The sequence below is a fragment of the Ovis canadensis genome, chromosome 21 (assembly GCF_042477335.2).
Source record: "Ovis canadensis isolate MfBH-ARS-UI-01 breed Bighorn chromosome 21, ARS-UI_OviCan_v2, whole genome shotgun sequence".
Classification (NCBI taxonomy): Eukaryota; Metazoa; Chordata; class Mammalia; order Artiodactyla; family Bovidae; genus Ovis; species Ovis canadensis.
Window position 1 is genome coordinate 56325467 of NC_091265.1, and position 27834 is coordinate 56353300.

The window sequence follows — 27834 nt, forward strand, 5'->3', positions numbered from 1 at the left end:
AGCCCTCTGGATGTACAGAGGGCATCTGATTTTCAGAGACTTGACTCTGAAAGAGTGTGGAGAGTCAAATCTCTGAAAAACCTTTTGTTTATGCTGCAGCAGCGAACAGCATCCCAGCCCTGAGGGGCTGGAAGCGGCACGGTTTCTCTATCACGTCCCTGTCTGCTGAGGGAAGAGCTGCTCTCAGGGACAGCCTACCTCCAGACAGTGGCTCAGTGATCCTGGCTGCTTCCATCCTGTGGTTCTTCCCATCCTGACATTCCTCTCTCCAAGCACAGAAAGTAGAAAACCTACCACCACTGACTGCCTCAGACTGGGAACAGCACGCCTCAACTCCTTGTGTAGCCCATTGGCCAGAACTGGCCACATGGCCCTAACTGCAAGAGAGGCTGGGAAAAGTAAAAGACTCATAAGCACGCACTGAGTGCCTTCTGTACACCCAGCTATGTGCTAGGCACTTAAATATTGTCTTTTCGGAATCCTCAGGTATGAATTCTACCATGAACTCGTCAGACAGCTAAAGAAACAGGCTTGGAGGAGCTGAGTCCCAGAGCACAGGTCCCAGAAAATCAGGTGTGTGGAGAGTCAAAACCAGGTCTCCGAGCATCCAGAGGGCTTCCTCTCGCCCCCTGTCCTCGGTGTCTTGCTGTTCACTGGAAAGAATCTCTCTGTCCCGCTGGAAAACTGGGGCTGGGTTCTTATTTTCTGCTCTATCTCATTTCATCTTCCTCAGGAGTCATGAATTTTTAAACCCTGCGCAAGATCAACCAGTTCCCCCAGAGGAGACAGCAAAAGAACAGAACAGCCAGAAACAGAACAGCCATCAAATAGCGCGGCAGAGTTCTTCCGGGAAGCATCTACCGACAGGGGTGCAAATGAACTACCGGAAGTTGTGCCAGCTTGGTGGGAGGTGGGGGGAGAGAGCGCTCAGACCAGCAGGAGAATCACTTCCTTTTAGGAAAAACAGAGAGGGAGAGGGGTTGGGTTTAGGTCACTAGACTCAGCTATTTCAGTGTCTGTGGTGACAGCTAAGTGAACAAAGCCTCCAGGGCATGTTTCAAAGGTGGCGGTTTTAGGACCCTAAGCCTGGGTGCCTCATCTGCCTCACTGAAGCAGCAGCCTTCCTAGAGGCCCAAGTCAAGTGCAGAGACTAGAAATGGGCAAAATCGATAGTGAAACCTGAAGTCATCCTGGCCTGGCTACTGCCCTGATCCCTGGACCCAGTGTCTATACCCGTAATACTCCCAGCCCCCATCACTCACCAGCTCCACCGTGCAGGTCACACTGAGCTCCTTTTCTTACAGTCCTCATTTCATTCCCATAACAGCCCAGGGGACAGGCGGCATCCTGCTATCACAGGAAGGAAAGTTGTCCTTGATGAAGCTGGGATCTAAACACAGGTTGGTGAGGCCCCAAACCCAGGGCTCCCATCCTAACACCAAGCCATTCAAACCCAGAAGCCTCCAGATCCCCTTCCCTCAATTCAGTTACCTGGCCATCCTGAACCCTTCAGAGGGCGGCCCCCACCGCCCAGGGCCGACCTGAGAGATGGTTGTGTGAATCCTGGCCACCTTGTTACCCCCATGCTGCGGACAAGAGGGGGCCCATGGGCTTGGTGTTCCCCCAGCCAGCCCTTCCTGCCATGACCTTTTTTATGTCATGTCCCAGTTCCAAGTTGCTCCATCTCAGAGGGTCGCTCCAAACAGATGAGATCCAGGTGATCACATGGGGGACACCTGGCCTGGATGAGGGTTGTCAGGTGGGCTCAGAAGAGTCTGGGTTCAGAAACAGTGTTCCTGCGGGCAAAATGAGGGGTTTGATGAGCTCTGTTCCTCAAATCCTGTGGCCTCCACAGACAAACCTCAGGATCTCGGCTGGGAGGTACTGCCAGTGCGGGTCCCATCAGTCCCAGAGGGTGAGGCTGAGTGTGGGCTAGGTGAGTCAGGCTCCCCTCCACACCCCCCTGTAACAAGGCAGACAGGAAGGACTTGGAAAGAGGGTGGACTGGGGTCCTGTTGTCTCACCGATGAGGGGGATGGGGAAGACGCTGAGCAAGTTATCATTTTAATATATTTGAAGAAAGAGTTCCAAGGCCTTGAGGCCAAACAAACAACACATCTCAAACTAAAAACAAACACGCCAAACCTCCTGTTCTGGCCCAGCGCCCTTTTTCATGGACAGCCAGATCAGAGGGAAAATTAAGGAAAGTCACACAGCACCATTTGTGCCAGAGGCAGACCGCAAACCCAAGTTCTAGAACAGGCTCAGGAAGGAGGAGAGATGTGACCTCGGCTCACCCAAGACAATGGCATCCCAGCCTCTTCTTCTTTCACCTAAAGAACTCAGCCCAGGCCTTTTCTGGGGGCAGCACCTAATTCATTCTCTTCCCTCAGTAACCCCCTTACCTCGGGGCCCACCTGAAGTCAGGAAACATCTCCTTTGTGCCTACCCCAGTCTCCAGCACATGGACTTTAGAAGTTATGAGCATGGGTTTTAGAAGTTCTAGCAATTTCAATTCTGGGTTGCATCCCTCAAAACTGAAAGCAAGGTCTCGACAAACCACATGTACACTCATGTTATAGTAGTATTATTCATGATAACCAAAAGAGGGACATAGCCCAGGTGTCCATCTACAGATGAGTGGATAAACAGCGTGCGATATATGCATATAATGGAGTATTATTCGGCTTTAAGAAAGAAGGAAATTCTGATACCTGCTACAATAGGGATGAACCTTAAAGACATCATGCTAAGTGAAAGAAACCAGACACAAAGGAACAAAGATTGTATGATTCATGGGGTCGCAAAGAGTTGGACACGACTTAGCAGCTGAACAACAAGGAGCAGTCAAATTCACAGAGACAAAAAAGTCGCAAGGAGGTTGCCAGGGGCTGCGGGAGAGGGGAACTGGGGAAGTAGAAAAACCGAGGTCCAGAGGTGAGAGGTTCAAAAGTCAAAGAGCAATTGGATCAGCGCCGGGAGCAGCCCCTAGACTCCTGCACCTTGTGGGCTCCTGGCCCTTGCCGCGCCCACCCCTCCCAGCCCCTGCCCCCGAGCACACCTTGCCAAGGCCGGCCCCTCGGTTCTGGAGAACCTAGGGGTGGCCTGCGGCTGGGCGATCTAGTAGCTTCTCTGCTCACGCCCCTCCAGGAACCGCCCCTCTCAGCATTATGAGGGCTGCACCGTTCGATCACCTGCAGTTCTGCATCATGGCCGCTGGGTGTCGCCACACAGCAAAAAACCACAGACCGCCGCCTCCCAGAATTCCACCCCCCAAGGTTTTCGTGGGCTTGACGCTGGTATCCCCAGCTGTTCAAGAGCTCCCCACACAGCGCTATGGGACAATAACGTTTCACTATCCCATTTGCCTCGCATCCACTGAGAAAAGGAAAACCTAGTCCCAGCCTCCCTCCAGGCTGCCTCCCCCAGCTGAGCCCCTCCCTTGCACCCTGTGCTCCGGACACTGGGACCAGGCGGTCCTGCCTTTGCCTGGCCAGGATTTCCACGTGGAGTGCCCTCCCTTGTCTCTGCCTAGTGCAGGCCTTTTGCTTACTAGACACTGTGCAAAGGGTATTTCAGATTCACCAGCAACCCTGCAACATCGATGCCGAGTTCCTTCCATACAGGTGCAGAAAGGCTCCGAGAGGTGAAAACTGGCGTCGCACAGCTAATGAGTGGCAGAAGCACTTTTAAAATATATTTATTTATTTAGCTGTGCCAGGTCTTAGTTGCAGCGCGGGATCTTTAGTCGCGGCATGTGGAATCTAGTTCCCTGACCAGGGCTGGAACCCGGGCCCCCTACGCTGGGAGCACAGATTATTAGCCACTGGACCACCAGGTCCCTGACGTGGGTTTTGAGCTCAGTCCTCTCAGGGTCCTGATGTGAATTTTTGTTGGCTACATCATGCCGGCATGACTGAGACTGCCGTAGACTTGGGCTCCCAGAGGGCAGTGCCATGGGGAATTTGTGTTCTTGACCCTAGAACCAGTCTTTTGCTGAGAACTTTCCCCAACTTGTAGATGGCACCTACCACCTCAGTGCCAGTTATAGCCATGCAGGGAGGTACCCTTATCACCCCCACTTTCCAGAAGGGGAAACCGAGGCACAAGTAACGTGGTGGTGGATTGGTTGCTAAGTCATGTCAGACTTTGCAATTCTATGGACTGTAGCCCACCAGGCTCCTCTGTCCATGGGATTTCCTAGGCAAGAATACTGGAATGGGTTGCCATTCCCTTCTCCAGGGGATCTTCCCCACCCAGGGACTGAACCTGAGTCTCATGCATTGCAGGTGGATTCTTTACCACTGAGCCCCCAGGCAAGCCTTCGCACCAAGTCTTCTGGTTATTAAGTGTCAGAGCCAGGGCCCTGCCATCTGGCTTAAGAGTCTGAACCCTTGCTCGTAACCCTTTCCCTGAGAACCCTTGGAGGAGAGCCTGCCCCCTCTCTGTCCTAAGGGAGTCCCCACCTGTCCTTCCCTGTCTTGTTTCTCGTGCGGCGCTCCGGGGAGCCTCTGTTGTTAGACAGGGAGCTCCTGGCTGGAGGGCTGGGCTGTGGACATTCCCTTCTGTCTCTGCAGCTCTTCCTTTTTCTTCTTTTTTGTCTGTCCCATGCCCATGCTCCCTGCTGGCCCATCAGGAAAGTCCCCGTCCCTGCAACTTCTGATCCCCAAACAGACTTATTCTCCTGGAGGGCAGGTGCTTGTTACACCTCTGCTGGGTCCTGGTCACCTCTGGGTCCAGGGCCTCTCTGTGGGGGTCAGGTAGAGACACAGTCCCTTCCTCGGCAGGTCAGTCACTCTGGGTGAATGCAGCAAGGGCATCTCCTGGGCAAGGGCAGCCGCCCTTCCCGCGGCCTCACTTCATTCACATCCCACTCTCCTCTAAGAGCAGGAGTGCCCTGGAACCAGCTCATACAGCTCCTGAGAGCCGAAGGGGAAACTTCCAGGAAATGTGCCAGCTGATTGTTGAATGCAGCCATTGTTAAAAATTCAGTGATATAAACTTATAATCTACTAAATTATATTAAAAATGAAGCAGATAAATACTTCAAAGTCATCACCTTCTCATTGCATGCCTACATTTTCCTGTCGTTCACATTCTTGTGGTTACTTCCGTCTACTGCATCTGGATGCTGGAAATACCATACAGTGTGTAGTGGTGGGCTGCTGACTCCGTCTACCCAGCCCTCCTCTCAGAAACATTGCATTCGTAATTTGAGAGCGACCTGTGATGAGAGTGTTTAGATCATGAAAGTGTTAGCTGCTCAGTCGTGTCCGACTCTCTGCAACCCCGTGGACCATAGCCTGCAAGGCTCCTCTGTCCATGGGATTTTTCCAGGCAAGAATACCAGAGTAGGTTGCCATTTCCTTCTCCACAGAGACTGATAAATGCTTCAAATCAGGACACTTCTCCCCAGCCTCAACTGCTTAGTCCCCCTTCCCAGAGATCCAGCTGTTAAACATTCACAAGCCTTACGTCAGAATGGGCCCTCACAGAAGGAGCGTGGACTGTAACATTTTTTTGGAATTATTTTTTATTATTTATTTATGGCAGTACTGGGTCTTCATTGCTGCGTGCAGGCTTTCTCTAGTTGGAACCAGCGGGACCTCCTCTTGGTTGCAGGGCCCTGGCTTCCCATTGCGGTGGCTTCTCACTTAAGCTTCTGTAGTTGCAGTGTTGCTCCATGCTATGTGGGATGTTCCTGGACCAGGGATCGAACCTGTGTCGCCTGCATTGGCAGGCAGATTCTTATCCACTGCACCACTAGGAAACTCCTTGGCTTATGCCCTTTTAATTCAGGTGAGGCCCGGGCCTCACCTTTCCCATCGCAAAATAAAACTTAGAAGAGCTTTTAAAAACTGAGTCTCAACTACCTGCTAGGTACTGAATCCACACTCTCATCAAATCTCCCAATAGCCCTAGAAGCGGGTCCAGTGACACCCTCGGTGAAGATGAGGAAATGGGGGTGTTAAGAGGATAAATAACTCATTGAGGGCGACAGGCCAGGTTTGAACCACACTCTTCACTACTGTGGTTTATTGGCTCTGCAATAATAGTACCCAGTTCGAGGGTGGTTTGGGGGATTATACGAGGTAATGTGTGTAAAAGAGCTTGGGACAGATTTGGCTCTAGAAGAACATAGTAAACATTAATTTACCCAGAGGCTTAAGAGTGGGATCTGGACTCACCCACGTTTGAAACTCAACTCTGCTATTTTCTGATTGTGAGATCTCTGGCCAGTCAAGTCACTTTGCTTGCCTAAGCCTCATTTTCCCTGTGTGAAAAGAAGGATAATAATAGCTACCTGGAAGAGCTACTCAGAAGACTGGAGATAAAAGATGTAAAGTGTCTGGTGAGAAGTGGGTACTCAATAAACGCGAGTGATTGTTCGGGATTATCTTTTATGTTGTGTTACTCGGACGGCAATTCTGCCCAGCTCAAGCGAGGGACACCACGATAGGGGCTGGAGACTCAGAGGCAGGACCTTGCCTGGGCAGCTCCTGGCCTCCTCTCTTAGCCAGGTCAGCCCCTCAGTGGGCCCTGGCTTTAGAAGGGTTTGAGAGGCCAGGGGACGCTGTTGCTAGGCACCTGTTGCTAGGCAACGCACTGTTTCTCCTGGCCTGGCCACCTCCCTGAGGGCTCAGGCTTCTCTGGAGCAGCTCCTGCCTCCTGCAGCCTCTTGCCGACCTCAGAGCCCCTGCAGAGGGCAGGTGAGGGTGGGGCCAACTGTGGCTGGGCCCCGAGAGAGCCTGAGAGAGCCAAGCCAACTTCCAGTGGGAGGTGGGCAAGGATGGGGGAGTCCAGGGGCGAGACATGGAGTCTGGGGCTGAGAGTGAGCTTCTGAGCTGGGGTGGCCAAGAATTCCCAGGGAGGGCAGTAGTCTAGCCATTCAGTCCCCAGAAGAGGGCGTGTGGGGGTTCACATGGGACTGGGGAGTCCTGGCTCTGCCACCTATTGTGAGCTAAGCCTTCCTCACTCAGCACCTCAGTTTCCCGGCTGTAAAATGGGGGAGGGGTTGATGACAAGGTGTGGGGAAAGCAAGATAAGACACAGGGTGCTACGTGTTGACGATCACTAGTCCTTTCTTCAGTTCGGGGTGTTGGTGGAAAGGCACAGACCTGGGAGGAAGGCCGCTGTGAAGGCTTCCATCACCTCCTCTCTGGTCCCCGCAACCTGGGCCTGGGGCGGGCTGGGCTGCCAGACCTACAGGGCTCCGTGTGCTTCCTCCATAGGACCCCCGGGGGCCCTGCCCCACAGCGCCATGATGGGAAAACTCCCCCTGGGGGTTGTCTCCCCTTATGTGAAGATGAGTTCAGGGGGCTGCACAGACCCTCTGAAATTCTACGCCACCAGCTACTGCACAGCCTACGGTGAGGGCACCTTTGTGTAGGAGCCACCCCCGGGACATGGGACAGGATGGGGAGGGACCGCCTTTTAGACCTTGGGGGGTGGGCGTGAAGTATGCTGGTCCTGCCTGGGAGCCCCAGTCACTATTCTCCCACCCTGCTGACCCTCAGTCCTGTCTTCCTGCTTCCCGTCTGGCAGGTCGGGAGGATTTCAAGCCCCGCATGGGCAGTCACAGAGGCACAGGCTACAAATCAAATTACCGGCCTGTCGTCTCCTATCAACCGCATCTCGATGCCCTGGATAACCCGGCCATGGGGTACAGTCTGTCCAACCCCTCCTCACCCCCTGCCTTCCCAGGCCTTAGCCCTCAGGGCCATTGGACCTCATCAGACCAACTCCAGCCTCTGCACCTGGGGTCTGAGGTCCTGGGGGACTCAGGGACTGGTCCTCAGCCTGGGACCCAAAGGCAAGAAGACTCCTGAGGCAGCTGTGGGAGGTTGGAGGGAGGTGGACGCCCCACAGGGGACAAAGACAGGTGGCGCTGGTGTTAATAGCTCCTGCCCCACCCTCAGGGAACAAGTCTGCAACAATTTCCAGACGGTGACCAGTCAGAGTTACCGCCCCCTGGAGGTGCCCGATGGCACATGCCCACTGCCCTGGAACTTGCACCAGACCAGCTCTGGCTACTCTCGGGAGAAAGCCAGTGCGGTCACCCCCATCAAGGAGGTCAGTGCTGGGCCAGGGCCAGGAGAGAGACGGGGAGCCCTCGTCTGAGGTAGAGGAAGGGCTGGAGGGGGGACCGGCTGGGGGCACCTCCAGAGGGTGGGGCTGCACTGCCAAGGGATGGTCAAGGCTGAGATGACTGGGCATGGAGGAGCCGCTGCAGGCTGGGGTCCACTCACCTGCATCACTTTTGACCACACCCCACACCCCATCACGCCCCCCTCCATTTCCATCTCCTCTGCCATCACCATCGTCACCACCCGCCCAGTCCCCACTCAACCCCAACACCGTTCCACGACCCCCCGTCCCATCCACATCCCCACCCTCACCACCACCCCCAGCCCTGCTGCCACGGGCACTTTTGCACGGGCATCCCCGTCTTCTTCACTTCTGTAATTGGATGACTGTCTTCCTTATTATGAAACCTTCCCTGGGGTCTCAGACTGTAAGAATCTGTTTGCTAATGCAGAGGACCCGGGTTCAATCCTTGGGTCAGGAAGAGCCCTTGGAGAAGGGAATGGCAACCCACTCCAGCGTTCTTGCCTGGAGAATCCCATGAACGGAGGAGCCTGGTGGGCCATATAGCCCATGGCATCGCGACATGACTTAACAACCGACACTTCCTTATTATCATCACCACCACCAGAATGGATGCTGTCATTCATTCGTGCAATCAATCTGTTCTAAACACCTCTCTTCTTATTTTTATTTATTAATTTTTTGGCCATGCTGTGTGGCATGTGGGATCTTAGTTCCCCAACCAGGGATTGAACCCATGCCCCCTGCATTGGGAGCATGGAGTTGTAACCACTGGACCATGAGGGAAGTCCCACCTCTTCTATTTTTGAAGGTAATATATGCTGGAGGAAAAAGTGTAACAAGGAAGGGGCAAGGAGTGAAGAAGAAGTGAAAGTCTCCCCTGCAAGTCAGGAGGGTCAGAAAAGAGCTTGCTATGGCGACACTAGACAAAAGTTTGAGGGAAGTCAGTGTTCCTCCGGATGCAGCTAAGCGAGGGAAGAGCAGGCAGACCAGACAGCAAGTGCAAAGGCCCTGAGGCGGGAGCATCTGCCAGGAGGAGGGATGGCAGGAAGGAAGGAGACTGGAGCAGAGTGAGGAGCTGTGTCCTTGTGGGCCGCTGTCAGGATGTGGGATCCTCCCTGGGGTATGATGGGGATACTGCAGGGCTCTGAGCAGAGGAGGGTCCTGGCCCAGTTTCACTGTAGAAGGCCCCTCGGACTGCTGTGCAGATCCTCTGCAGGGGTCAAGGGCAGAATCAGAGTCGGGAAGTGACTGCCATCCCCTCAACGGGATGGAAATCGGCTGCTCCCTCCTCCCAGGTCAGGAAGGTCCATTTTGACACCCAGGACTATGGGCCCCAGGCCATCACGGGGCTGGAGCCCAAGGATGTGCCCCTGCTCCACCAGCAGCAGAACAAGGGCTCACTGGAGTGGGAGAACGCCCGACATGTGAGTGCCTGGCTCCGATGAGGGCCCTGTGCGGGCAGAGGGGCCAAAACCCACCTCCTCCTCCCTCCCCAGGACAGGCTCTGAGCTGGCTCACCCATCTAGCCGGCTCAGTGTGGGCTCAGGGCCCACACAAACACAGGGGCGAGCTAAGGATTTGATATTGGGTGTTTCCAAGACAGCATCAAAGTGGTCCCCATGAGCACCCTTATGTGCATCTTGGGATTTAATCCCCGAGCTCTCGTCTCTCCTGACCCCCGCCAGGGGCCCAGTGCTCTGGAGCACCCACGTCCTCCCTTCAGCCTCTCTTCTCTCTTTGGGTCCCTCCTGCTCTGGCTCTCGGGGCTGCAGGCCTGGAGTCCAGTGTGGGATGTGACTTCGTAGGTCTTTTCTGGGGCTGTGGTGGGTCTTCTTTGCTGCACGCAGTGAGTGGGGGCTACTCCCCCTGGCGGTGCACGGGCTTCTCACTCTGGCAGCTTCTCTCATTGCGGAGCACAGGCTCTAGGCACGCAGGCTTCCAGAGCTGCAGCGTGTGGGCTCAGTAGCTGTGGCACTCGGGCTCAGTTGCTCTGTGGCATATGGGATCCTCCAAGACCAGGGATCGAACCGGTGTCCCCCTGCATTGCAAAGCGGATTCTTAACCGCTGGACCACCAGAGAAGCCCGGATGTGACTTAGTTTCAGTCGTCACAGAGGAGCTGTGCTCTCATGGTGGAATTTCGGGTGCTGTGACACTGGGTGAAAGAGAGATTTGTGTAGGGGCAGGGAGTGGGGGGAAACTGTTGCCGGCCCTCCTGTCTCAGACAACCACTCAGGTCTACTCAGAGCCCAGAGAACTGAAGAGCCGGCATCACCCCCACCGCCTGCAGGCCCTGGCCCAGCTTGTGTGCCCCATTGCTCCGTTCTCTGTGTTCCAGCCCCCCCGCTTTATGACTTCTGAGTATAATTCCAAGTATCTCAAGGAGCCATCACATCAGCCAGGTAGGCAGACGCGAGTCGGAGCTCTAGCTACCGTCCCACCACACATCCCTACCCCGACCCTTGGGGAGGGAATCCCTGGGGACCCCAGAGCTGGCACAACACTAAGAAGGCATCAGCAGAAGACAAGAAGGACATACAGGCAGCTTGGGGAAACCATCCTCCCTGGCCTGACCTCTGTGCTTTAGGCCTGCCAATCTCCAAAGGACAACTCACTTGCCTAGGATGGCTGCTTGAAGCCTGCCCTTCCTTGTACTCTCTCCTCATCTGCTCTCTGCCCTGCACTCTGGAGCTCCCACCAGTATCCATGATCCTGGTGGCTCAGGCCTCCAGATCCTTGGAGCTGGCTCTCTCCCCACCTACTGGGACCCTGAGCCACTGGCAGCCATATGGTTGGGGCCAGCTGGTCCCAGGCCAGCAAGGGGGGCTGTCTTTTGCAGATCTCTTGCAGAAGAATTCAATTGGTGCCAAGGAGGAGACTGGCTTCACCGAAGAGTCCAACAAGAACCCCATCGTCTTCCAGCCGCCCTCCCAGGCCCTTCCTGGGGACCCAGTAAGTCAGGCTGGGACCCACTAGACTCTCAAGGTGGCTGAAGCCCTCCAGTCTGGGCGAATTCTAGCTTTAAATATGTATATGCTGCAGAGGCCTCTGTCTAAACACAAGATGAAAAAACTTGGGCAAAAATCACCACTTTGGTCAACTCCCCCAGTTGACGGATGAGAAGACTGAGGTTCAAAGAAGAAAAGCAGTGTAACCAAGGTCACTTGGAGTTTAGACAAGAACCATGGCCTGCTGGTTCCCATGCAGCACCATGCTCCTTCTTCCCTTCTTCCAAACTCTCCTGTTTCCTCTGAAAGTCCAGTGATACCCACTGGTGCTGAGCTGTCCTCTGTACTCAGGATAGACAAAGCTGCTGCCTCTGGGGCCTGATGCTCCTCTGTGGCCTCTTTCCAGGTCCTCCTCCCTGGCCGGAGTGTCACCAAGTCAGACTTTCTCCCCATTTCCCACCCTCATGTAAGCTGAGCCAGGGTTGGAGCAGGGGTGGGGGGATGTCTGTGCTGCAGCCTGGGGTCTTCCGGTGGGGTGGTGGGGGCTGTGCCGGAAGCTGTGCCAGGGGCTGCCTTGCTGCCTTAGGGGGATGAGTTCCTGCCGGTGCTGGCCAGAGGCTCCGAGCGGGAGACGGGCTTCAGCCGAGTGAACGAGAGGACCCTGAATCCCAGAGTGAGTGGCCTCAAGGGGCTCTCTCAAAGCGGGGAGCACTCAGAAGGGAGGGGACAGGGAGGTTTCTTGGGCCTAGTGGCATTTGATCCAGGCAGGATGGGAAGAATCAGGATCTTTGGAGATGTGGAGGAAGGAGCCCTGGGTGGAGAGGCAAAGGCCTAGGGGCTGGAAAGTGAGGAGCGTGTTTGAAGCAGTGACTTGGGTGTTGAAGGAGTAGGGATGCTGTCCTGGGGCTGGGGCTGCTGGGGCTGCTGGGGCTCTCTGCCTGCCCTCCATCCATCCTGCTGCCTTGCCTTGGCCACTCAGCCACCCTTCCTGTGGCTCTGTCCCTTTCAGGTGCCCCCTCCCTGCCCAGAACCCAGCAGCATGAACCACTGGCAATTCCAGTCTCCCCAGAGGATGCAACAGACAAATGTTGCCCTGCTTGGCCGGGAGACCGTGGGCAACAAGGTGAGGTCTGCGGCACCAGCCCCCAGCCCCAAATCCCCACTCCCCTCCCGACCTGACAAGTCCTCTCTCTACCCTTCTGGTGCAGGAGCCCTCAGGGTTCAGCCTTAACAACCCCAGCTACGTCCGGAGCCCCTATGACCCTGACATGGATAATCGCTACCTGACCACCTACAACCAAGGGTGAGCCCCCTTCCCTACTTATATCCGGGTTTGCAAAGCTGGTACCCACTTTACAGACAGGGAGACTGAGGCTGGACAAGTAACGAGTTTACAACAATTAGTGAGGACCCAACACTTGATGAATGTGGTTCCGCCAGAAGCAGATCCTGAGCCGAGGAGTTGGGTGTGAGCCCTTTACTGAGGATGTCAGGGAGGGAGTAAGCAGGATGGGGAAGGGCTGGCGACCAACAGTAGTGTGTTATTAAACCAGATATCCCATGGGAAAACTCTAGAAACCAGTGCAAAACATACAATTCAGAATGATCCCGACCAAGAAGCAAGAGAGCTGGGGTATTCATACCCCGCCTCCGCCAGTCCTTGGTTAACAGCTGTCCCCAGGGGTGATGTTAAATCCCAGGTACCTCCTTGCCCAGGCAAAGTGGGCTTCAGCAACCCAAGGGCAGCCTTCCCAAAGATGCTGTGCAGGCCATGGGTCGGCAGGGAACGAATAAGGGGTACTATGGGGTCCATGTGGAGCAACAGAGGATCCACTAAGACAACACATTCAGTCCATGGCAGGGGAGCTCCGCATACCCTCAGAAGGTAAGCTCTGTGTTGTGTGAGCCCTGGGCAAGATATGAAAGTCCTCGGCATCAAGGAGGGCTTCCAGGAGGAAGCGGCCTTAGAGCCATGGTTGGGGCTGCCCAGGCCAGCACCGGGTGGGGAGGGCATCACACAAGTGGGAGAAAGGAGATTAATTCTTAGGAAAATCCTGCCCTCACGGCATCTGTCATCTGCGTGTCAGCATGTGTCATCTGAGTCTACACTGCCCTCCCCCAGCTCCTTCATCTCCCAGGGAGCTCTCCCCACCCACCCTGGATCCTTGGAGCCAGACGCCCCCTCTTTCGGATGGAAACCCTGAGGCTCAGAAGGCAGAAGTGGTGCCTGAGCCCGATAGCAGATCATGATGTGCGTGGCTGCTGCAGTTCGCACGAAGGGCAAGGAGGAGGGGCAGAGCCTCCCTCAGGACACTGAGGGACAGCTGTGTCCCTGCCCCCTCCCCAAGCTCCTACAGACCCCTCAGCACCCCCACCTTCTCCTTCTCCACCCACCTGTCTGACTTCCTGAGCTCCCGCCAGCATCAGGCACGCTGCTTCTTCCTCCTGCGCCCAGAACCCCAGGGGCTGTGATTACTGATGATTTTTTGTTCTGTACCCCTTCTTTATAAACTCAAGGGCTGGGCCCACATATTACTCATCTTGGCACCTTCAGAACCCAGCCCAAGCTAGCTCCGTGAAAACTGGCAAAATGGAAGCAATGTCCAATGCTGAGAGGGGAACGGATGGCATGGAGTTCCCAGCCCCCATCCTCTCCCACCTCTGAGATATTCACAGGCCAGGGAGGCATCTCCTTTATATATACATATGTATATATATGTATGTATTTACTTGACTGTGCTGGGTCTTACTCATTGCAGCATGCAGGATCAAACCCAGATCCCCTACATTGGGAGCATGGAATCTTAGTCACTGGACCCCCAGGGAAGTCTCAGGAAGGCATCTCTCAAAAGTCCTTTCCTCTCCCGAGTGTGTCTCAGTATCCGGGGCGGCACAGAGGAGGGGCACGCAACTCAGGGCAGAGCCAGGGCAGGCTTCTGGGCTAAGAGGGGAGTGAGGGGCCAGGGCCTTCAGGAGGGCCTGGTGGAGGGGATGCCGTGGGCAAAGGCAACGAGGCAGGAGGACCCACGGCAGGGCGAGCTCCTCTGGAGCCGAGATTCCTGCTGGAGCAGAGCGCAGAGGCGGCCCATGTGGACGGAGGCCAGTGTGCGGCAACCTGCCCTTCTTTCCGTGTCGTAGATACTTCGAGAACATCCCCAAGGGCTTGGACCGCGAAGGCTGGACTCGAGGTGGCCTGCAGCCCCAGAAGCCGGGAGGCTATGCCCTCAACCAGCCGGTCACCCGCCTGGAGGCTACCCCCAGCCCCTCGGAGAGCCTGAGGCGCCTGCACCCTCATGTGGGCAGGTAGCGCAACCCTGCCACGTCCTTTGCTGTGTCCAGCAGCCTGTCCCCGGCCTCGCCTGCCTCCTGTGTCTGTCTGTCCATCTGAGAGGCCCCTTTTTCCCCACTGGTTTATCCATTGCCTCTCCTGCCCTCCTCACCCCAGCGACCCCTCCTCTGCACAGCTGCTCCCCTGCCCTCAGCTTGTTCCCGGGTGCTCAGCTGGCTCCGACATGCTCCCTGCCTGGCTGATTGGGGTGGGGTGGCGTGTGGTATTGGGGGGACAGAGCTGAATGACTGTGGTTCTGCCTCCTCACTCTGACTCCTTTTTGCTCAATTCAATTCCTCAGAAATCACATTTATACCAACAATGGCCCGGAGTTGGCAGGCAAAGACTGGTTGTGGTTTGGCCGTCTGAGCTGAGCCCCGGCTCCACGGAGAGGGACAGGCAGAGGGGGAGAAGGCCTGGGCTCCCTGCCCCGCTCCCTTCCCTCACCTGCATGCCTTTCTTCCCTGCAGAACCCTGATCTCTGAGGACCCCTTCTACCGAACCGTGCCTCCCAACAGCCACAGGAGCCGCTTCACGGCTCCCAACTGAGCCTGAGGCCTGGGTAAGGAGCTAGGGACCCCCACTCCACCCTGGAGTGGTCCTTGTGGGCCCGCCCCCCGGCCTAAGTCCTGGGTCTGGCCAGCCCTGCCCGGGGACCCCAGCCCCAGAATAGGAGGTGGGAGGTCGGGGGCACCTAAGAGAGAGGGGGGTAGTACACGGACCACCCGGAGCCCTTCAGGCCTCGTCTCTGTTCACACAGGTTTGCTGACCCCAGGGGACAGGAGCAGGCTACTGTCCCTATTCCCACAACCCCCCGGGGGCTCCCTGGCTACTTTCCTAATGAAATAAAAGCAGTGAGGCTGAACAATGTGTCTGCAGTGTCAGAGGGGGCTGGGAAAGGAAGGGTGAGGCTGGGGAGGGGGTGCCTGACTGGAGTCAAATGTGGAGTCAAGGAGGCCTGGTTGGACTCACCGTCATGATCCGGGCAAGGCACTTCGCTCCTCAGACTCAGTGTCCTCTCCTGGGAATGGGTCATCTCGGGCCTGTGCTGAGTGCTCTGTCCAGTGTGGGAGGGAAGAAGTCCCTGGGGTGGGGGGCAGGCAGGCCAGAGCGGGAGGCGGGTCTATAGCATGGGGAAGGGGATCAGAGCAGGTCTGCTGGGACCCTGCTGGGACCCACGTCGGAGATCGGAGAGTCTACAGGAGAGGGGAGGGGACTTCCCTGGCGGTCCAGTGGTGAAAGACTCGGCAATTCCCCTGCAGGGGACACGGGTTTCGATTCCTGGTTGGGGAACTAAGATCCCACGTCCCATGAGTTGCACAGCATGGCCAAAATAAATAATAGGGGAGGAAAGCCAGGCAGGAAAAATCACAGGGCTCTTTCTCCAGAGACAGACGAAGGAGGGTCCGCAATGGATGTCTCCCTGGGCACTGGACCCTGGGGGAGGGGTGGGGGCTGGTCTCAAGGCTGGTGCCTCAGTACCTTCTTGAGAATGAGAACAAGCCTCCCTCTAGGCGGACACCCCACTTTAATACAAGACTTGAAGAGCAAAAGTCTTCTGGGAGGAAGAAAAGCCTCCCTTCCTTCAGGTGTGGCAGCCTGAGACCCCTCAACCTGCAAGGCAGAAACTGGGCTGCCTCTCAGTGCCTTCCATCACCTCCACCGGTGCTTTTGCGCAGTGCCCAGCCATCTCACCGTACGCTGTGGCCCTGCTCGCACCAGGCCCTTATTTTATAAATAAGGAGCCTGGACCAGGAGAGGAGGGGACGACTTCAAGATGCTCGAAGTCGGACAGGGCAGAAAGGCAGCAGCCGCCCCTCTGGGGATGTCCTGGATGTCCCCCGCACCTCGTGGCTCAGCCCGGCAGGCAGAGGGGCAGACAGTGGTCCAAGAGCTGGGCCCCCACCCTTCATCTCCACCCCTGCCCCTGCTTGGGAGTCTGTGGAACAGCTCTGCTGGCCCCAGGGCCTGTCTGTGCTCAGGAGTCTTGAGCAGCAGGCCTGGGGGCTGTCCACGGCCTGAGTGGGGTTCCATGTGGGAAGTGGGTGGCTCCAGCTGGCTCCAGCATGGGAGGAGGAGGAGGGGAGTGCGGGACACAGAGTATCATGACTACAAACACGCAGAACTCAGGACCCAGCGACAGCCCCACACACTGTGGGCGGGGCCTGCTGGTCTGTGGTCCCCAGCATCCGTAAGTGGCCAGGCAGATGGAAACACACACACACACACACGCACACACACACACTCCACCCGGTTTCACCTCTCCCTGTCCTTCCTCAGAGGTGTCCTGTTACAGCTCGTGTTTCCTCGCCCTGCCTCTACTAGCTCAACAGGGGATAAGGTGTCAGGACACCAGAGCTGGACGCTGCTGCCTCTCCTGGTTCACGGTCCTAAACTCAGTTTCCAAGCCTGGGGCCATGCCCGCCGCAATGTTTCCTGAGCCTGGGCTGTGGACTCCACCCCTGGGCTCCCCTGACCCCTGCCTTCTACCCCCAGCTCTCATCCTGGCCTCCCTGTCTGGGTCCTGGGCTCCAGCCCAAGGGGTTGTGTGAGGATAGGGTGACCCAGAGGGTGGGGTGGCAGGACAGGAGTCCAGCAGGGGGCCAAGGTCAAACCTAGGTGACTCTAGAGCCCCTGCCTGGTGCAGGACACAGGTTTCCTCATCTTTCCATGAGGAAGCAGACACAGAGAGGTAGAGCACCTGGCCCAGGTCCCCCCGTCCTAAGGATTGTGGGTGGGGGTCTGCTGGAGAGGGGCAGAGTGGGAACCCAGAGTAGAAGTCGCCTGGTGGAAGAGTGAGTTGACTCCAACTCATGCCTGGCTTCCTGACCTTTGCCCTCCTCCCCGAGGCTCAAAGGGAACGAACTTTGAAGTAATGGGCAGAGTGGTCAGTTGTGGGCCTTGAACCAGGGAAGACTGTGGGCAAGGACTCCAGGGAGGGGTCAGCCGAATGTTCGGTTGGAGGCGGGAGCAAGGGAGGCTGAGAGGTGGGCATCCCTGTGCGGAAGGCGGGGGAAGGGGCCTTGATGGCCTTGCTGCAGGGCCCTTCTCTGCCACTCTCCTCCATTATGAGGCTCCAAAAGGGCACAGACCATGTCTGTCTTGTTCACACGGAAAGCCAGGGGCAGTGTGTGCACCCTTGCAGATACTCAGTAAGTATTAAATAATGGAATGAATGAATGAATAAATTCTGCCTGCCATTGAGGGCACCAGATGTGGTTTCTGAGTGTCACCTGCCCGACACCAGGAGGTCAGTAGCACAGGCTCCCTGCATCTCTGCGGCCCAGTGACTGAGATTATGTGGGCCCTGCCTCCTTGCCCAGAGCCCATGTCTGTAGCCCCTGGGACCACTGTGCTTTGCCCCGCAGGTCACCCCTTCTCCCTCTGCGTGTGCCCCGTTGCTCTCTTCTCTGACTCAGCCTCTGACCAGCCTCAACCATGTTCCCTTGCAGTGGCCTGAGGGCCCCACATTCCAACCTTGACCCCTGGCAGGTTCCAGGATCACAGCAGGATCAGTGCCAAGCAGTCCTCTGTGCCTTGTCAGGGCAGGAGGGGTGGACGTGTTCTCGCCCTGTGGCTATTTGTGTTACTGAAACCGCGTGGGAGGGACTGGCCTCTGCCCGTCAGTCGAGTTTCTCGCCTGCCTCCAGCTAGCATCAGCCCAGCACCCAGTACTCCTCTGGGCCAGGGCTGTCCACAGAGGGTAGATGGCCAGGCCTGAGCTGTGGAGTCAGACTCCCTGGGTCCAAATTCCAGCTCCCTGAACTCTGAGGCTGCCTCCTGCCTCCAGCTGATCATATGAGCTACAGCTAATAAAACAGAGCTCACCCTGTGTGTGGGCTAAGTGAGATGTGTATAAAGAGTTTAGCATGTGATGAATAGCTACATTGATGCTGGAGCAGAGAAAACCCGAGTCCCAGATAGAAGCGGGGATTTGAAATTGTCACAGGGTCTGAGCTTTGTCCCCTCCTGCTTGGCTCTGGATGGGCCCCTCCTCTGCTCTCTTCTCTGCCAGCAGGCCTTCACTTGTCTGGGAGAGTTTGGGTAGGTGATGCACCTGGGCAGCCTTACCCGGAGGCCCCTAAAGGGGGCGCTGTCTCTGAGGCCAATTCTCCCAGGCCAATTTCCCCAGGCCTCTGCTCACCTGTAACCAGGACAGTCTCTCCTTTCAGCAGGTGATCCCTAGGTTGGGAAGATCCCCTTGAGAACAGAAAGGCTACCCACTCCAGTATTCTGGCCTGAAGAATTCCAAGGATGAAGGGGTCATCAAGAATTGGACATGACTGAAGGACTTTCACATTGAATCCGCTACCATATTGAATCCTGTCCACCCCCCACTGAAATTTTAGAAACTGTTCTGAGGTGTCATCAACAATGAGGATGATTATTCTTTATTAAGCCCCCACAGCCTGCTGGGAGCTGGGAATATTCTGTGGGCCTTCATCTTCTGAGCAAGAATGCAAAGGGACCTCCCTCCGGGGGAAGTCTGGGGACGCAGGTGGGTGCTGCACTGATGGCACTGGTGTGGGGGAGAGGAGCCCTGGACGGCAGGATGCAGACAGGTGCTGGGTGCTGTGCGATCGGCAGGCAGACATGTGTGAGGCTGGTGCCGTTATAGCACCGTGGCAGCTGATGTTGACGGGCACCATCTGGCCCGGGTCACATGGCGACCCGCAGATCCACCAGCTCACAGGCTTGACAGCTGGCCAGCTGGGAAAAGGCATTGGTTGGTGGGAACTGGAGGCCTGGGGAGTGGCGGGAAGCCCTGCGTGGCGAGGCTGTGGGACAGTGGTCTGCTACACACAGAGAGATGGGGGCCTGAAAGGCAGGATCTGACCCCCAACTTCCTCTCTGACTGTCTGGAGAGGTCCCCAGTCCCATGGAAATGTTCTCTGAGCAGCAAATATTTCTGGAGGGATCAGACTCCAGAAACCCACCTCCCGCCAAGGTCTCTCTTCGAGGTCAGAGGAGGGCCTGCTGGGTTCTCCTGCTCCAGGCATCCTGACATTCCTTGCTTCTCAAGATGCTGCTACAGACAAGGTTTGCCAAGAAAGTTCTTTGAGTCATAAAACCTCACTGCTGCAAAGACCTTTGTGAAAACAAGTTCAGCCTGAGCCAGAGGGATGCAGCCAGCTCCCAGAGGCTCACAGCTTAGTCTCTGCTAGGAATACATGGCCTTTCCCATCACATCACTGCACTGGGGGTCTTGGAGTGCAGCTGGTGAAAAGCATGGGGCTTTAAGCTTCCCTGGTGGCTCAGATGGTGAAGAATCTGCCTACAATGTGGGAGACCTGGGTTCTATCCCTGGGTTGGGAAGATTCCCTGGAGAAGGGAAAGGCTATCCACTCCAGTATTCTGGCCTGGAGAATTCTATGGACTGTATAGCCTATGGGGTCACAAAGAGTTGGACACGATTGAGCGACTTTCACTTTCACTATTTGCTGAAGCGGTATGTGAGTGTGTGTGTGTGTGCACTTCAGAGGTCCTCAGGTAAAGAGGCCAGGAAGGCATCTAAGACAGGCATTCTAAGAGAGAGGTTGGACAAGATCCTGAAAAAGCTGTGCTCAGAAAAGACTTTAGGAGGCTCTGGGCCCAGCGAGGTGTGGTCCCTATGGCAGGACAGCTTTGCTGCAGATCCTCTTTCTCCTGGGGCTCTGGCACCAGGTGTGGGAAGCTGGTATTGAAGAACCTGGGCAGACTTATTCCTGAGTATGTATGAGGAGGAGGATCTGGCAGTGTGGGGCCTCCTAGTTATGACAGTGAAGGCCCTGTGGATCCGGGACAGTGCGTCCTCCACTGTGATCACGTGATTCGCTTAGGGCTCCAACCATGTGGGGTAGCAGTCACAGCTCTTTGCGAGCATTAGAAACCAACTTCGGGGACCTCCTTGGTGGTTTAGTGGCTAAGAATCCACCTTCCAATGCAGTGGATGCAGGTATGATCCCTGATCGGGGAATTAAGATCCCACAAGGCGCTAGACAACTAAGCCCCCGGGTCGCAATGAAGATCCCGCATGCTGCAACTAAGATCCAATGCATCCAAATTAATAAATTAATATTCTTTAATAAAAGAAAGAAAGAAAGAAAAAAGAAACCAACTTCTGCTTATTTAAGCTAAAAGAAATTTATTAAAAGGCTTTGGAGCTCACAAAATCTTCAGGTGGACCTGAGAATAAAGGTTAGAGGCTACCCAGCCAAGCTGCTGCTGCTAAGTCAGTTCAGTCGTGTCCAACTCTGTGCAACCCCACAGACGGCAGCCCACCAGGCTCCCCTGTCCCTGGGATTCTCCGGGCAAGAACACTGGAGGGGGTTGCCATTTCTTTCTCCAATGCATGAAAGTGAAAAGTGAAAGTGAAGTGCTTAGTTGTGTCCGACTCTTCGCGACCCCATGAACTGCAGCCCATCAGGCTCCTCCGCCCATGGGATTTTCCAGGCAAGAGTACTAACCGTGATTAAAATCGCCCCATGGACCTGGGCTCCCTGAGAGCATGTGCCTCCCTCCTTGCCGGGCCCTGGACGCTGTTCCTCTGTTGCCGCCGCCCCCACACATCCTCAGGAGGGACTCCACACAGTCCCTTCTGCTCTGCATCTCTCATATCTGATTCAAAATCTGGAACGGGTACTTGTGCTGGGTGGCTGCAGCCAACTTACCAGGGAGGCTGGGAGTTCCCAGAGTTTTCAGCCTCCATAGTAGGATGTGTGGGTTCTGTTTGGTAAAGCATTTGGGGTTCTCCCACTCAGGAGACTGCTGGGAGGCCCAAAGAATTCAAATGTCCTTCACATATGGGTTACCATCAAGAAGGGAACAAGGCAACTTTCCTGGTGGTCCAGTGGTTAAGACTTCACCTTCCACTGTCGGGGATTTGAGTTCAATCCCACATGCCTGGGAGCCAAAAAATGGAAACATAAAGCAGAAGCAATGTTGTAACAAATTCAAGAAAGACTTAAGGAAAAAGAAGAAGGGAATAAGCATTTGCTGTATGCCTCCTGTGAGCTGAGAGCTTCACATACCTGGCGGGGCTGCTGCTGGTCCTTAAGGACTCTCTGTGGGATATGGGGAAAGATGCCCTTCCCCACTGCCCTAATAGCATTCCAATCTATGAGTTTCCTGATGCAACCGGAGCCCCTTGGACGTGGTTCCCACGTGTAGGTGCCATCCTCTCCACAGAGCAGATGTAGATTTCACAGGCACATACTCAGGAGCTTGGAAACGTACCTCGGTCTCTCTGTAAGTGAACTTAGACACCCATCTCTTTGCTTCCAGTCCAACTTGATCCCCTTTGAATTAAAACTGTCAACTGGAAAAAAAAATCACGACGTGAAAGTTGTGAGTGAAGTTTTACTTGGGGCAAAATGAGGACTATAGTCTGAGAGGCAGCATTTCAGATAGCTCTGAGAAATTGTTCCAAAAAGGTAGACAGGAAGGTCAGTGTATATGCGATTTTAATGAAGACAGAGTACATGAAATTAAGCACATGTTTTTCTTAGACTGCAGCCTGCCAGGCTCCTCTGTCCATGGAATTCTCCAGGCAAGAATACTGGAGTGGGTTGCCATGCCCTTCTCCAGCAGATCTTTCCAACCCGGGGATTGAACCCAGGTCTCACGTTGCAGGTGGATTCTTTACCACCTGGGTCACGGGGGAAGCCCCTCCCCCACCCCACCCCACCCCCTGCCGCTGTTTTAACAGAGGTTGCTGATAATCTCATGAAGGTTACTGCTAGTCACGAGGAGCAGACATCACCACGAAGGATTTTAGTGCTTTTCTAGGTACGAGGAGATGCAGGAACTGGACTCAAAAAACTTTTTTCTCGAAAATATTTAACTGTCCGAGGATCTGTTCTGCCAGTTTCTGCAGGAGCACAGAGTGCCTCATTCTTGATCTTCACCCTGAACTCCTTTCAGGAGGTATTCAAGGTCACCAGCTGCACCGGCTCATAATGTAATCCTTGTAGAGGTAGATGCTGCTGTTGCTGCTGCTATTTAGTTGCTAAGTCGCGTCTGACTCTTTGCAACCCCATGGACTGCAGCCCGACATGTTCCTCTGTCCATGGAATTTCCCAGGCAAGAATACTGGAGTGAGTTGCCATTTCCTTTTCCAGGGGATCTTCCTGACCCAGAGATTGAACCCAAGTCTCCTGCTTGGCAGGTGAATTATTTACCACTGAGCCAGCTGGGAAGCCGGTAGATGGAAAGTGCCAGCATGTAGTTGGCAAAAGTGTCCATCTGAGAATCCACTCTGGTCAGGATCTGCTTCTGTTCTCTTTCATCTCCATCCCCCGAAAGGTGCATACCTGCCTGGAGCTTACTGTCAGGGGGGAGGCATCTGTCTGTGGCTGACTCCCCTGAGATGTGAAGTGGGCTTTGGTCATTCACACCTGTCCTGCCTGCATCTGCCTGGAAACAAGAGTGACACTCTGGCCTCTGGTTGCCAGGGTCACGCAACCAGTCCTTCAGCTGCCTTGCCTGGACCACACACTCAGCACCTCCAGGTCCATCAGCCTGCTCTCCGGCACACCAAGTCCTCCTTGGGGGTGCATGAACTTCAGGATTCTCCCCCTCAGGAAACAGGGGTCTACCCTGGATTCTGGGGAGGGTTCAGATCACCTCCGTTTCTATTGAGGCTTCTGCATACAGGCGGGGCAGGAGGAGCTGTTATACCCTCAGGACACACCTGCTAAGGGAAATGCCGGTCCGTGGGCTTTTCTCCAGTTGCTGGAAGCAGGGGCTGCTCACCGTGGCGGCTTTTCTTAGTGTGGAGCATGGGCTCCAGAGCACAGGCTCTGTAGTTGTAGCCCATGGGCTTAGTTTAATCTGTGGCACATGGGATCTTCCTGGACCGGGGATCGAACCAGTAACCCCTGTATTGGCAGGCGGATTCTTTACCACTGAGCCAACAGCAAAGGCCCACTTGGGATCTTTTCATGGCACCCTCAGGCTCAGCCCAGGCCAGCATCCTTGTTTAGGAGTGTGGCTCTGCCTCCACCCCACCTCGCCCTCTTCTCTCCCGCCTGCCTGTTGAGCCTTCATCTCCCGTTGGGTGGGATCACGCTTCCTCGTTCCAGGGCTTACAGCATCAGCTCCTGGCTCTCCAAGTTCAAAGACTAGCTTTTTGACTTGACAAAAAATATTTCTCTCTTAGAACCTGCTCTGTGTTTCAAAGCCTTTTTTGCAACTTAAAGCCAAGGATTTGACTCTTTGTTCTGAGTTTCCTTTGGAGAGCGAAATTTGAGAAGCCAACTTAGCATCTGAATGGAGGGGAAGGGATATAAGGAAATTGCCTCCAGAGGAGCATCAGTTGCTATCTCAAGATAATGCCCAGCTCCAGCTTTATCTCACTGACACCTGATCCTTCGTGGAGAGGAGGATTCCAGGTCTGGGGCTAGGGTGAGGCGAGTGAGGCACTTCTTTGGGCAGAAGATTTAAAGAAGTGCTGCCAAACCAAGGAATGCAGACAATTATTAGTTTGATGCAGTAATTTAAAAAATCAAAATTAATGCAAAAAACCGCATGAGGAACGCAGTAGTGAAATTTAAACACAGGATTCGTATCACTGACTTTTCCTGTTGACGCATGGTCCACTGCAGATCACAGCACTGGCTATGACCCTGCTTTTATTGCATTAAACTATTATTTCTCTCGATAACTGAGTTTTTTTGGTGCCCCCTTAAATTTTATGCCTGGCCCAAGTGACCTAGCTATCCCTAGCTCCCCTCCTCCCCCTTCTTCCCCACCCCCAATTCCACCACGGTTTGGGACTTTCTCCAGTTGTGAGAACTGAGGTTCTGAGAGGGTGAGTAATTCAAGTCAGGACAGATGGCCCCAGGGATCCTGTGGGAGGGACACTTCCCATCCATTCATTCAGCACATGTTCGCTCAGTAGGTACAGTGCAGCGGGCACAGGGCTGAGCACCATGGAACATCCATGAAGGTCTCCACCTTCATGCATCTTACATCTTTAGCACAGAGGAAAGTGAAAGTGTTAGTCGCTAAGTTGCTTTAGACTCATTGTGACTCTTTGGACTATAGCTTGTCAGGCTCCTCTGTCCATGGAATTCTCCAGGCAAGAATACTGGAGTGGGTTGCCATTCCCTTCTCTAGGAGATCTTCCCAACCCAGGGACTGAACCCAGGTCTCCTGCATTGAGGCAGATTCTTTACCTTCTTAGCCACCAGGGCAGAAACAGACTTTAACTAATTCACAGTTAATTATTTATTTAATTATAATTGGAATAAGTACTTTGAAGGAGAAATGTGGGAGCTGAAGAATCTGTAACATCAGGGCTTGACTCCTGCGTTCTGAAGGATCTGGGAAGATTCTTTGAGAGTGGGAGGTTTCAGCTGAAATTTTAAGGGTAAGCAGTGTGAGTTAAGGAGAATGGGAAGAAGATGGACCAGCATGCGCAAAGCTCCTGGGGTAGAAAGAAGCTGGTGCATTTGAGAAACTGAGAGGAAGTGTGTTAGACCAGGTGCATTCTGTAACAAACAGCCTATACCTCTAAATGGCTTCCTCATTTGTTACATAGTCTAAAGTGAATCAGAGAGTGCATCCCCAACTGATGCCTCGGGGGCTCCAATTCCTTTCCACCATTGACACTGCAGAAAATAAGAGAGGAGGATTGTGTAGGGAGGCGGCATGCGTCACTTCTGCCGGCATCCCTTGGCTCAGGGCTCATCCCAGGGCCCCACCCCATCAGCCTGAGAACTCAGGAAGAAGTGGGGAAAAGCAGAAGTTGGTGACCCTCAACAGCCCCCACCACAGGGAGGGGGACCAAGACAGGTGGTGGTCATGGCTGGGACCTGAGTTTATAGTCTTGGAGCAGAAGATTGGACCTACGCTTGGCCGCAGGTCTAGGAAGGTATTAACACGTGGGCGGCAGCCAGCTGGGACCACTGTGGCCTATTGCGGAAGGAAGTGCTCAGAAGCCATTCTGGAATGTGGAGCCTACTAGAACCATTACTTTGCTCAGGTTTCCATCCACACTGTGGAGGCAAGGCCCTGGCCATTGAGTCAGCCTTACTCTCTTGGCCGTGTTGCTCCAGCTCCTGTGTCCTTGGGAGAGATGAAGAGGGTTTGTGGAGGTGGGGGTGGCTACTGATTAGAAAATGACACTCTCAGCTTTCAACAGACCAGGCAGGTCACTCTCAGAGCTCTGGTTTCAGGGGAAAATGATCCTCCAGGGTATGTCTAGGCTCCAGTTTCCAGAGAGCCTGGGGAGCAGATGCTCAGAGGCTGAGGCTGGTCTAGCCTCGTAAGTCCGTTTGTCTAGAGAAAGGTTCTGGGCCAATGAGGGGCCAGAGACTACCTGGAATTTGCTAATAGGCAAAGCCTGAGCCCAGATCACAGCCCTGCGGGCCTCTTTGCTTGGCCCTTTCCAGCTTGTTCTGGGGTTCCTAGACTTGCACTAGGAAGAGAAGGGAACGACAGAGGATGAGATGTTTGGATGGCATCACCGACTGGATGGACATGAGTTTGAGCAGGCTCTGGGAGTTGGTGATGGGCAGGGAAGCCTGGCGTGCCACAGTTCATGGGGTCACAAAGAGTCGGACATGACTGAGCGACTGAACTGAACTGAGGCTAGACTGAGGGTTCTAGGACACCCCCAGTTGGGCAAACACTGAACCCCAGGGCCTGGAATCAAGATCTCCAAGTAGGACAGTCCTGGAAGTTTTTCTGCTGTCGGCAGGGTGGGAGAAAGCACTTGGGCATCCTGGGTGGTTCTTCTGATTTCCCACAGCCAAGAGGGGCAACAAGATACAGTGGGAGGAGGCCTGGCTCGAAATAAGATGGACTGGGTTGGAATCCTGCCTTTGCCCCTGACCAGCTGTGTGACCTTGATCAAGCTACATAACTTCTCTGAATCTGTTTGCCTCATCTGTAGGGCAGAGGGATTTAGTACCTGCCTGGCCAAGGCGTGGAGAAAGGTAAATCAGAAAACCCGGAGGTGCTCAGTAAATGGTAACCGTCATCACTTTTGTGGCCGAGAACTGGGATGGGAGGGGAGTGGGCAGCAGAAACTCCTCCCCCACCTCCTTCCCCTACGCCTCACAGGCACGCATCTTTCTTGCAGCTGCAGCCAAAGGGATCCTGTTAAAAATGTATGTCAAATCATGTCACTTCTCTGCTCAAAGCCCCCAGGGAGCTCTCACCCAGGGTCAAAGCGAAAGCCTTCACAGGAGGCCACGAGCCTGCCATGGTCTGCCCTGTCCCTTCCTCTCTGTCCTCGTCTGTTGCCGAGCCCCACCCACCCTTGCTCGGGGTGGTGGGGGGGGGGGGCATTCTGTGGCTCCAGAACGCCCAGGCACACTCCTGCCCTGGGGTCTTGGCATTGCCGTCCCCTCTGCCGGGAACCTATTTTCCTCAGACGTCTGTCTGCTTTGTCTGTTCCTCCTCCTTCCAGTCTTTGCTCAAATGCCATCCTGCCGACGAGGCCTCCTTGGCCACTTGGTTTTTACTTTTTATCTCTGTTTTCCCTTTGATATTTATTTATTTATGTGTTTATGTATGGCTGCATTGAGTCTTCGTTGCAACCTGAGGAGTCTTTCATTGCAGATTCACAGGCTTTTCTTTGGGGAGTCCAGGCTTCTCTCTGGTATCTGCGTCTGGGATTAGTTGCCCCAACATATATGAAATTTTAATTTTCTGACCAGGGATCAAGCCCACATCCCCTGCATTGGAAGGTGAGTTCTTAACCATTGGGCCACCAGGGAAGTCCCTGGCCACTCTGTTTTAAGTGGGGTCCTCAGTCCTCTCTTATTTTAGCTCCTCTACAACTTGGCCATTGCCTGACATATTCAAATGCAGTTTGTTGATTATCTCCACTCATAGGAATGCAAGTTTCACAAAGGCAAGGTTTTTTTTTGTCTCTGAGGGTCACATGCATATGTGACCGCAGTGTCTGGTCTGGGCATATGAGCAGGGGCTTCATGGTTATTGAATGGATACCTGAATGATGGTGAGGACTCAATTTCTGGCTGGTACAGGTAAAGGGAGTGGGCCATGGCACAAAGGACCTGGTCACTTCCTTTTTGGCCAAATGAGGGAGTTGGACTAGACCCTCGGGAGATGAGGAACCATGGGGATTATAAATGTCATTTAGTTCCTGCCTCCATGCACTTTTCTGGGGTGAGGGTCCCTGGCTTCTTAACAGAACCTGTGATTTTCCGATGTACCAACCACACTCCCAGGGCTGGCATTTCATGGTTGGCTCTAATAGGCTCAAAGCCTTGCTTTCTAAGAACAGATGATGCCAGCATTCCTTGATCTTATTCAAGTCCCAGCAGCCACAGAGGTCCTGGCTCCAAAGATGAGGGGGTGGGAGGTGAGGGGGAGATGGGGGGTTGGAACAGGGGATAGTGGGGGTGGGAACCAGAAGGGTCATGGGAGGGTCAGTGAGGCAGGGGGCTGGGGTGGTCGTGGAGGCACAGGAGGGGCAACAAAGGGGACTTCT

At 54.7% G+C, this 27834-nt stretch overlaps 1 protein-coding gene and 1 long non-coding RNA gene across 5 annotated transcripts; both read left to right on the top strand.

The window, feature by feature from the left end:
* The first annotated feature begins 486 nt into the window (after window positions 1–486).
* On the top strand, window positions 487–2149 carry LOC138426563 (uncharacterized). The gene is made up of 2 exons (XR_011251693.1): window positions 487–573; window positions 734–2149. It is a non-coding gene; the product is annotated as an uncharacterized lncRNA (long non-coding RNA).
* A 4473-nt stretch (window positions 2150–6622) lies between these two features.
* SAXO4 (stabilizer of axonemal microtubules 4) lies at window positions 6623–15252 on the top strand. Of its 4 annotated transcripts, none has more exons than XM_069565034.1 (14): window positions 6623–6710; window positions 7233–7370; window positions 7546–7663; window positions 7920–8073; window positions 9408–9536; window positions 10450–10513; window positions 10951–11063; window positions 11466–11525; window positions 11646–11732; window positions 12069–12182; window positions 12268–12362; window positions 14198–14362; window positions 14858–14949; window positions 15148–15252. In XM_069565034.1, the coding sequence occupies exons 2-13, from the start codon at window positions 7262–7264 to the stop codon at window positions 14934–14936; spliced, it is 1287 nt and encodes a 428-aa protein (XP_069421135.1). In that variant the 5' UTR covers window positions 6623–6710; window positions 7233–7261; the 3' UTR covers window positions 14937–14949; window positions 15148–15252. The 4 variants fall into 4 exon arrangements, with proteins under 4 accessions (XP_069421135.1, XP_069421136.1, XP_069421137.1 ...); XM_069565035.1 differs by having other exon boundaries at window positions 6640–6780; XM_069565036.1 differs by having other exon boundaries at window positions 6648–6710; window positions 10402–10513.
* Window positions 15253–27834: the final 12582 nt, after the last annotated feature.

What these genes read in the sequence shown, in the direction of transcription:
- SAXO4 (XM_069565036.1), top strand. Translation starts at nt 7,262, where the DNA reads ATGATGGGAAAACTCCCCCTGGGGGTTGTCTCCCCTTATGTGAAGATG. An exon ending in CGGTCACCCCCATCAAGGAG is followed by an intron (nt 8,074 to 9,407) that starts GTCAGTGCTGGG and finishes CCCTCCTCCCAG; the next exon opens with GTCAGGAAGGTCCATTTTGA. An exon ending in TCCCCATTTCCCACCCTCAT is followed by an intron (nt 11,526 to 11,645) that starts GTAAGCTGAGCC and finishes TTGCTGCCTTAG; the next exon opens with GGGGATGAGTTCCTGCCGGT.